Source organism: Camelus bactrianus, chromosome X (assembly GCF_048773025.1).
Source record: "Camelus bactrianus isolate YW-2024 breed Bactrian camel chromosome X, ASM4877302v1, whole genome shotgun sequence".
Taxonomy (NCBI): domain Eukaryota; kingdom Metazoa; phylum Chordata; class Mammalia; order Artiodactyla; family Camelidae; genus Camelus; species Camelus bactrianus.
Window position 1 is genome coordinate 101239949 of NC_133575.1, and position 11227 is coordinate 101251175.

General features: G+C 39.6%; 1 protein-coding gene across 1 annotated transcript; it reads right to left on the reverse strand.

Annotated features, from left to right (window-relative positions):
* Positions 1-9448: 9448 nt before the first annotated feature.
* Positions 9449-10462, reverse strand: LOC141576243 (olfactory receptor 5AR1-like). Its single transcript, XM_074358992.1, has one exon. It carries the CDS (start codon positions 10370-10372, stop codon positions 9449-9451), a length of 924 nt encoding a protein of 307 aa, XP_074215093.1. The 5' UTR covers positions 10373-10462.
* Positions 10463-11227: the final 765 nt, after the last annotated feature.

Below are 11227 nucleotides of genomic sequence, written 5' to 3' on the forward strand. Positions count from 1 at the left end.
AATAGATAGCTGATCTTTTTATTAAATACAACCTTATATAGATATAATTCACATATTTAGATACAACTCAGTTATTTAAATTGTACAATTCAATTATTTTTACTATATTAACAGAGTGATGCAACTGTAACCACAATCAATTTTAGAATATTTTCATCACCCTCCTCAAAATCCTTGCACCCACTAGCAGTTATTCCTTCTTCTCCTCTCCCCCACCTCCTGGCAACCAGTAATATACTTTTGTCTCTATAGATTTACCCATTGTGGACATTCCATATAAATGGAATCATAGAGTATATGGGCTTTTGTGACTCGTTTCTCTTACTTAGCATAATGATTTCAAGATTCATTTATGGCATAGCATGTACCAGTACTTCCAACCTTCTTATAGCTGAATAATATTCCTTTGCATAGCTATATACCACATTTATTCACTCATCCATTTATGAACACATGATAGCTTCATCTTTTTGGCTATAGTAGTAGATAATGTTTCTATGAAACTTTATGTATAAGTTTTTGTGCAGACATATATTTTCATTTTTCTTGGGTAAATACTTAGGAGTGACAATGCTAGGTCATATGGTGACTCTATATTTAAGCTTTTGGGAAACTATCTGACTATTTTAAACAATGGCTACACAATTTTACACTCCCACCAGCAGTTTGTGAAATTTCCAATTTCTCCACACCCTTGCAATAAACTGATTCTTAAAGGAAATGACAAGGACATAGACATAATCATAAGAAAGTCGAAGTGGGAGGATGAGGACAGACACAAGGAAACAGACAAAAAGTGTACAAAAGCTAGTGGCTTTAAAGGAAAACCCAAAATTTCAAGGAGTTTAGGTATAAAATTCATTTGGATTCAAAATCCCTGCTCTTCCCACTATATTATATTTCTATACGAGAAAAAAAATGGAAGTAAGGGAAAAGATAGGTTATAGAAAGAAGATAGGAAAACACTTAATGAGATTATACTTTCTCTAAGCAGAAATAACAAAGTCTCGATTTAGGTACTAGACATAAGAAGTCATATCTGATCCTTGAAGAAAGGATAATTCATTCTTTATCCTGGATTGAAGCTATGCCATCCCATCTACCACCACCTTGCCACTGTCACCTCTAATCAGGTACAAAGGAGTAGCAACATCTCATCCAAGGTCTTGCTTCTCCTTGTTTTGGATTCCTCACCCAAGTGGGCTTCATGCTTTGGAAGATGACTTGATTGTGTTCCTGGAGCCTGAGACCAGAACATTACAGGCTTAAGGGATGTTGTTAGACATTAAAAGTGGTATTTTTGACTTGTGAGTAAATGAAGACCTACTGCCTGGCATTTTCCTTAGGTGTAAGTTTTACTAATAATGGCAGACTTTTCATGAATACCTTTTTATGTATATTATCTTATTGAGTTCCCACAATAATCTAGACAGGAAGAGAATGTGACTACCTTCAGGTTATACCTGAGGTTGTATCACCTTTGACTTGATCAGAGGTTAAAGTTAAATATAAATGAATATTGTTGGATAAACACAAAAACTCCCAGCTCTCAAGAGAATACCTACTGGAGGTTGGTGGAAGGGAGGGTGGGTAGGTGTAGGGTTTTCAATCCTGGCAATTATCAAATAGAAAACGAGACAGCCATCTATCCAGATGGTTTAGACTAATGATTCCCAACATGTTCCATGTTATGACACACTAATTTTGTCTAATTTTACTAATTCCCCAAAGCAATATGTGGATTCTTAAAAGTAATTAAAGTAGAATTAAATATTATGTCAATTAAATATGCCTTTAAATAAATTTTAAATGATGTAAATTGGTTTTACCCCTTGGGATAACTGCAAATTGTCTATACTAATTTTGTGACAACTCCGAGTATTAGGTACTAAAACTAGAAGACTGCACTAGAATATCTGTCAGATCCCTGGATTTGTATCTTAGGAGGTCTACTCCAGATACCTCTTGGGAACTATAGAAGGAAATGTAAATGTTTAGACAAAGTTCATTTTCCTAGAAATGACTGATCTTCCTCAGATTTACCTTTATTATAACTCCTCTCTTTGGCTACTCATCCTTCTCTATACTATCACTATAGAAGAAAAACTGGCTGGTCATCTTCATTAGAATCAGTCCCCATTTATCTCTCTGTCCTGCTTTGTGTTTTCCACTCACTGTGCCCATAGCCATCATCCTGTCCAACTTGTTTTCCAAGCACCACAAGCCATCAACTCCAGTGTCCATATCAGCCCTTATGTTTTACTCACTGTTCTGCAACTTCCACTACTGACCACTTCTTCTTCTGTGATACTCCTCCATTGGTTGGGCTGTTAAGCTTTGCTCCTTCTCCTCTGTGACTGAAGCTTTTAATTCCCTCTGTACTGCATTCAAAGACGTACATCATTCTTACCATCCTCAGAAGGTTTTCAGCTCTAGGGCAAACACAAGTCCTTCTTGCCCTGCCCTTCCCCTTGACTGCTCTCAGCCTAGGTTATAGAACCAGGGCATTTGCCTGCTTTTCCCCTTCCATCCTTGGGATTGATACTCAGTGGGCTGGCACAGCCCATTTCTGGTTTCATTGTTCTACACTGAGATAATACCAATGTTCAATTACATAATCTGAGGGAAAATGCCTAGTAAAATCTTTCAGGATATCTGCTTTTTCTCTTTTCCACCTGTTCAAATGAAAGTTCTATTTAAAGCCTTTGTGTTTACAGGAGATTTTATCATAGAAGGTAATTATTCTTCCTAGTAACTTCATTTAGCCGAGGTATGCATTTAACAAAATGCAGCCACATTCCAAATTGTGTATTTCATCTCTTGCTTTGAGCACATTGAAAGAAACTATGAGTTCTATTACTCTCTTTTTAATTCTTATTTTTATTGAAGTGTAGTTGATTTACAATATTAGTTTCAGGTGTACAGAAAAATGATTCAGTTACACATATACTATCAATCTTTTCAAAAGTTATTTGTTAACAATTAGTCATGAGAGTTCATCCATACAGTGGGTATTATGCAACTATTAAACTCAAGAGGAAGAATGCTTATTGGCATACATATTTTTCTAACATAATTTTAAGTGAAACAATGTGGCACAAAATAGTATTGAATTATTATTCTACTACAAATACAGTTATAGACACACACATATACACACATGCACATATTAAAAAGTAGAACACTAAAAGGACATAAAACAAAGTACTGGTGGTTGTCTCTAGGTGTTGATTTATATATTTCTCTTATTCCTCCATATTTTCCAATTTCTCAGCAATGAGCATGTCATTCTTCTATAATCAGGAAAAAAGTAATTTTAGATAATTCAATTAGTTATCAGGGTCAATCAACATGTGTGGAAAAGGTAGCAATTCTTACTGAAGAGAAATTAACACCTTTATTGTTTTGAATTGAGGTTACATTTTTAGGTAGGAATATACCTCTCTCTAAAATTAAAATGTAAGTTAGTGGAAAACTGAGTTTGAAATATTCATTTTGTAAAACATAAAGTAAAAACAATTTCTATTTGACTTTTTCTTCAACTACTTAAAATTTTTCTTCTCTGGGGCCCATGTTTTATGCTTCCTAAGAAAATCTCCCACTTCTCTCTGCGTTCTCTTCTCTATGCTGCTATACTGCCTAGAATAAGTTTGTACACATAGGCACTTAGAAAATATTTGTTGATGGACTTGCTTATATCTCTTTTCCATTAATCCCAGCCTAGCCATGTTCTCAAAATTCTAAAAAATGGATTCTGCCTCTTCAGAAACCTGATACCTCTTCTTACTGTCCCTGCTTAGTGCTCTGGGCCCCAGAACTCAACTTATGCAGTACGAGATAGAGCTCAGCTAGTTCCAAGCTCCAGGATTTCTCCTTTTGCAGGGATTACAGGTTTGCTCCAGCCAGTCCCTTTGACCCATGGGGGCTTGACCAGCAGGCCAGTCAATATCCAGGAGGCCAGACTGGGACATTCTTCCCTGAATTGGATGCCCCTGACCAGATCCTCCAGGAAACCCAAGTGGCTGACAAGTGCCAGCTCTGAGCCAAAGGAGTCCCTAAGATGTCCTTGCCTTGGACAATAGCTGAGAGGCGCACAGTCAGTTGGACTCTGCAGCTCTGCCTTGGGGCTGTAGGATCTTGTCGTTGGGCCCCCCAGAACTACCCTTACCCTATTGTCTGAGTATTTGCTCAGGTCCCCGATTCAGCCTGAGGACTTGCTCGGGCTGAGCTCAGTGTGGCTGAGAACTATCTCAGCAGGATCCTTCCCTCGGAAAACAAGACCAGATGCTGCTCTGGGCACCACCACCTAGAGCAGTGCTGGGGAGGGGTACTCAGCCCAGAATAGCTGGAGAAGCGTGGCCCCCAAGTGTAGCTGACTGCAGCCCACCCTGAGTGTGTGGGGGGCGGGATGGAGGGCTTGGTGTTGTGCTGAGAGCTCCCTGGAAAGCAAGGCTCAGCTTCTCCTGCAACTTTGAGTGGGAGATGCAGAGAGAGGTCAGTCATCGTTCTCTTACAACATCTGAGGGGACAGAGTTGCTGCCCCAACTTGTAAAGCCCCCCCCCACCATCCCTCATCTCCTCAATGGGAGGGGCCTTGCTCCCTCTAGAAGGGCTGGCCAAGGCTCCACCTGTTTCACATCTTGTTCTGACTCTACGTCCCCTTGACTGTCTATGTCCCTAATGGTTGGTGCTGCAGCAGCACGACTGAGATGGGGTCCCAGAGATTGACTTGGATAGTTTTTTTCCACTAGCCCTATAACTAAGAACTACTATTTATAAGACAATGAGGATATTTCCTTTTTGAGAGCCTGTTGGAAAAGCAGCAGAACTGAATGTGAGGTCCCTGAGGCTCAATTCGGTAGTCTTGAGACCCAGTATGGTACAGCCTAACACTAACTTGAATGGGTTCTGAGTCTGTGAAAGAAAAAACTCTAAAATCTACCATGACAACCAACTGGGCTGACTCGACTTGTGTAAGTCTAATGGAGTTTCCCTGAAGCCTGAGAGGTCACTGGAGACTAAAGTCTGGTTATATGCTTTGTAAGCTGGGTAAATACCATTTGGAACACAGGCCTATGGCAGATCGAGAGTAAACAAAACCTTATGCCTGTATTGAATATCTGAAAAATGTAGAATCCTAGGAGCAGAAAATAAGAATAAAAAAGTTATTGAGTGTATGCTATGTCTGGGCATTACTCTAATCAATGTCCATGCATTACCCCCACAGCAACCTTAGGAGGTAGATGATCTTATTATCCTTATTTTACAGATAAGATAACTGAGACATAGAAACTAACTATGTCTAACTAACTTGTCTAAGGTCAAAGAATTAGAAAGTGAGGGAGGTGGGCCTCAAAATCTTGCAGTCTGATTCAGAGCTTGTACCCTTAGCCACTGCACTGTACTGCCTGAGAAAGATTTTTTTTTTAAATCTCTGTCTTTAAACAGAACTGGCTTCACGGACATGTGATCAGCGCAGTGGTGCAGGGCCTTGAGTTTACAAGAGTCTTGCACTTGGGGTTTAATGCCTCTGTGTTAATTTTAATAATTTGAATTTGTGCTTTGTAAATGAAATCCAAAATGTAATGGAACAATTGAGTGCACACTTGAAGCTTGGACTCTCTGCTAGCACACAGTCCCATTTTCACTGCTTCTCCACTTCCCTGGGACAGATTCTTGGCTGTCCACTCTCCTGACCCTTCGTTCCCAGGGCCCAGCCAGCCTCTTCCTCTCTTTCTCACCCAGGGATTGATGCAACATTCCACCATCAGGGACTTGGTCATGGGCCCAGGGAGGATTGGGTCAGGCACACGTGTCCTGCAACATCTCAGGGTTGGACATGATGACAGCCAGCCATCCTGGCCCCAGAGTGGTAATGCCCTGGTGCGTTTGGCAGATGACTCAGTGGGGCTTATTGCTGAACCTGATCCAGGTACCTAGTGCATCCTGGTACAAGGGTTGACATCCCCTTGATAGTTGCCTGTCCGCCATGGATTTGGGCAGCTAGCCTCTGGGAAGTGGATATCGCTGGCTCTACTTACTCACTCCTGACCAGGGTACAATGCATCTGTTGTTTGTGGGAGGAGTACCCAGCAGCCAGTGGGCCCCACACATGTGCATTGAATCACTGGGTGGGGTCACTGGGCACCTGTGAGTGTCTGCATTTGCCCCACAAGTATCCCTGTGCCTGAGAAGGTGTGACATCAAATGGAAAATTTAAAACACCATGACAGGTTGAGAGAGACACTCCAGTAGAAAGAAAAGAAAACTTTATATTTGAATAGCTTTAATGACACTTTTTCCTGACTTTTTTAACAAGAGGTTTCACATTTACATTTTGCACTGGGGCTACAAATTATATAGCCAGTTCTAACTGTAAGGACTGTCTATTACTAAAATATTTTGGTATCCCCTGAAAGCCACCAGTTCCCATGTAGAAATTATGAAAGCTGATGAGGTTGTAGCTGTCTCTAGTCTTGCTGGGGCTATTTAGAGGATAGGAGACACTTCTACTTGCCAAGGAGATAGATGCTAAGGCAGTGTTTGTAGTTCAGTCCTATGAAACCCATTTCATCCCACTATCCCAGCTATGTTAAGTACCTCACATCATGAGAGGGGCTTAAGAGAATGTGGTAGTAGACAATATTCTATAGTATGAATCAGGAGACCTGAATTCTAAATCTGCCTCTATTACTGACTAACTGAGTGATCTCCAGAATGTTGCTCTCCCTTGGGGACACTGTTTCTGCTTATGTGAAAAGAGCAGTTTCAATTAACCTAGTGTTTTCAGACTGTCATTGTGTTTCTAGAGCAGTGCCTCAGAGGGAGAGGTGAGTGCTAGGCAATGGGGCTATAGGTGTCTCAAACTTTTTTCAGCTAAACCTGTTCCACTTCTGTTTTATATATTTTTGTTCTGCATTGAAATTTACCTAAAGAAATAAATCCAATGCTTAAAAAATTAATTAAAACCCATCATTCTCAATGATCTCTATAGGCCCTTATACCTCTGACTTCTTATTCTGAGAGTCTTTAACCTTGAATCTTACAAAGAGGATGGTTTTTATTTCAGGAAGAAATCTATCAGATGCATGGCCAGTTACCAGAGAAGAACAGAAATCCAGGAAGTATGAGGGGTTAAAGGGCAAACACCTAGGTGGTATAGAACTAAAAGATAAGGATAATGAAGAAGAGGTTTAGGTTCGCTACTGTGGGTTGAGTGTCAACAGGAAACATCCACAAAACCAGAAGATTTGGCTAGATGCTCCTGTCCTAAGATATAAAATTTTCTACATTGCCTCCATTACATGATAGGATGTAACAATGCCTGGTGGACAGAATGAACTGAATAAGGGAAAAAGGTTAGTTGAGAGTAAATTTCAACTCTGCTAATGTTTCTTGAGCTCTTACCAAGTACTAAGCCTTATGCTAGACCTAGGGTGGGAGATTTTTAAAAATTAGCCAAATGTGGCTCTATCTTTCCAAAGTGTTTTGATGTAGGTGAGCAAAACAGAAATTCTGACAAACATACAGAGTATTTTATTATAAGGCCAAGTGTCATAATGGCAAAATAGAGGTGCAAAGTACAATGGGAAAATAAGATATGAATAGTCACTTCCATCTGAAATGTCAGGAAAACTTATCTGTAAAAGAAAATGAGATTTAAGTTTGGACTTGAAAAAATGAATAGGACTTAAACAGGCAGGACATAGAGAGCTTTGAATGCCAAATTTATAAGTTTGGAATTTATGTTTAGGCAAAGAGAAACATTGAAAAGTTATAAGCAGTGTGGAGGATAGGAGAAGGCTTGTCTCTTTGGGTTTACATTTAAACCACTGTGGTTGTTATGTGAAAAGTAGATTTAACAGGATCCAAGGTATATTCAGAGAGAGGAGATAAAAGACTCTTTTGCTAATCAAGGCAAGAAAAGAGTGTGCCAAGATCTAGGACAGTGCCACTGGCAGTGGAGAATAAACTAATTCAAGAGCCATTTACGAGGGAGAATTGACAGGATTTGGTAATTGATTGAATGTAGGAACTTAGAGGGCTGACTCCAGTTTTGGGCTTAAGAAACTGGGTGATGCATTCACTTAAATAGGGTACAGGGAAAGAGGAGGAGCAGGTTTAGAAGAGTTCAGTTTTTACATGTTAAGTTTGAAGTGCCTGAGGAACTTTCAAGTGAAGATTCCAGCTGGTAACTGGATTTAAAGATCTGGAGCTCTAAGGAATTGGTTTTCACACTTCTACCAAATAAACCATTCTCTCTTAAAATTTAGGGACTTAGGAGTCTTTGGCAGAGAGAGGGTAGCGAAGCTAGATGGTTTCTGGGAATGAAGGCAGAAGCAAAACCATTCTCCTGGCCCCAAAATTGTGTCTGACCTAGATGTGGATAAATACGAATTTCTGGCTTTCCTTGAAGCTTAAGCTGTTGTTATTGGTCACTTTCTCTTCTCTAAGTCTTGGTCTCCTCATCTATAAAAGTAAGATATTAAGGTTTTATATTCTTCAGATATAGGATTGCATATTTTTATCGATAGTCTGTTGTTCAGTGTATTTAGACAAGACAGCAGTATCCAAGTATTTGATGCATCTTTACAAATTCTGAGGACTAACCATGGACTAATAAATTAATTGGGGGTTCTACTTACACCTATGTTTCCTGTTGGAAGTATATTCAGGAATATCAATAGACTTGGTTCAGGTCCATTCAAACTTTGCCTACAAAAAAAAAAAAACCCACAGCTGTAACTCGGGCCTCAAATTTTCACTAACAAATGATTGATTGCTCCTTGCAAAAGATCTTCAAATCCTACTTTAATTAGTGAATCCAACCTCTTGTTTGGCTGAGTATCACTTTCTTTAAGATTTGTCCCTATAAATCTCAATAATTGCACATGTGAGTTCATACATACTTATATTTTACAGCGTCACAGTGGCAGAGATGGTACAGCATTTGGAAAACATACATCTAGGATTCTTCTGAATCCTTATGAAAGATATGGACTGAACTTAATTAGCCTAAGGGACACCAAGAAAATCCTCTATATAAGCACATGAGTGGTAAAGCAAAGGAATTTGTATCTCAGTTACCACCCATGTTGTTTTCTATAACATGCAGTCAAATTACATTGTTTCCTAACCTTGTTATCTTGGGATTAACTCATGACTAGTGTTACACTAGTTCACAACTCAGATTGGCATATTCATGCCCACACACTTATTTCCTTCTCTTAAAATATTTCTTATCAGTTGTTTAGAAAATATATTATCTTGTCCATATAATTTCTTCCTATTATATTGTTGTTTGTTTAAGCAACTACTTTTAAATCCTTAGTCAGAGCAATTCAATTATTCTTAAAAGGCTTTATTTGGGGCAAGGAAAACACTGCAGATAGAACTGTGAGCAAGTCTTCATAGACCATATTACATTTTTGAGACACAGAATGTAAGATTAGGGACTCTGCTTCAATATTTTCCATAGAACAACTTTCACTTCCTGGTTTCTCAAACTATAGATGAAAGGATTTAACATTGGTATCACCATTGCATAAAACACTGAAACCATTCTATTTCCTGCCTGGGATCCACGTTGAGAGGGCTTCAAATAAGTGTACATAGTTGTTCCATGGTACAGGCCAACAGTAGTCAAGTGGGAAGCACAGGTAGAGAAAGCTTTTTGTTTGCCGGAAACTGAGGGAATTCTCAGGACAGTTATGAGGACAAACTGGTAAGAGACAAAGATCACCATAATGGAGGTGATCAGGGTGAATCCCCTGCAGCCAACGATCAAGATCTGGGTGACCCAGGGTTCTGAGCAAGCCAGTGCCAACAGTGGAGGGATGTCACAGAAGAAGTGAGGAAGGACATGTGGTTGACAGAACAATAGTTGTATGATAGTAGTTGTCACAGAAACCATGTTAACTAAGCTACCAAGGTAGCATCCTGCCACCAAGAGGAGATAACAGACTTTAGACATGATGACGTGGTAGAGCAGTGGGTGACAGATGGCAGTATAGCGGTCATAGGCCATGGAAGCCAAAAGGTTGCATTCAGCAGAGGCAAAGATTATGAACAAGCCCATTTGAGTCACACATCCAAGGAAATAACCCACTTGCAACTTAGGTAACAAATTTACTAAAGTCTCTGGGATGGTGATGGAAGAGAAACAGACATCAGGAAAGGATACATTAGAGAGGAAAAAGTACATGGGAGTGTGGAGGCAGGGACTGACCCTGATCAGGACTACTAGGCCTAGATTTTCCAATACAGTGACAATATAAAAAATAAGGAAGACTCCAAATAGTGGGACTCCAAGGTGAGGGTTATCTGTCATGTGAAGAAGGATGAAGTCAGTCACTGTAGATGAATTCTCCATCAACACAAATTGGGTATTATTCTTGACGAGTTAAGGGCTCTTTTGGTATGCTTTAAGTGAGGAAATAATAGAAAGCTGGATGATATTGGTAAAACAGTCCCACTCAAAACACATGAATCTATAACAGTTTCCAACCCTTCCCCACATCTATAGTCTCACTTTAAAAACCTTCTCAAATACTATCTCTATTTCCCTAGCATAAAATAAGAAAGTAAAAATAGGAGAAAAAAAGGAGAAAGAACAAAGGAGGCAAAGAAAATTCAGAAAGTAAAAAGAAGAGAGTAAAGGCCTAGGATGCAAAAGACATTTAATATTTGATGAAGGAATAAATAAGTGATGTAGAAAGAAAAATAGATGTCATCAGAAATGTTCTTTACTGATAACAGGACTACAACAGCAGAAGTCACAAATATTCACTATTCTTCTTGGCCAGTAGAGGGTTTTTCAGGACCTTGATTATCTCTTCTCTAGTAGATTGTTGCACAATCAGAATGCCCCTAAATGGCCATTAGGAACTAAACACAAGTCTGAAGGTATCATTTGGATCCTGTGGAAGAGCAACCAAGGGTTCATGACATTCCTGGTTGATCATCCCCTGACTGATTCCTTTAACGATGCTTGGGGCAAAAGTAATGTAGTTGTGCAAAACTAACTGCAAATTCCACAAGGACTTTAGGTTAGATCTGTGTGAGAAGAGTACCAGGTCACAAAATAATTGGAGTCAGGTGACACTGAGGTTAAGGGCATGGACTCTGTCCCTCTCTTTTGTGGTCACAGGATACTTCTAATGCTGGCTTGCTGCCTCACACAAATACCTGGGTCTTGCCCTGGATGAAGCAACAAACACTAGAAGGG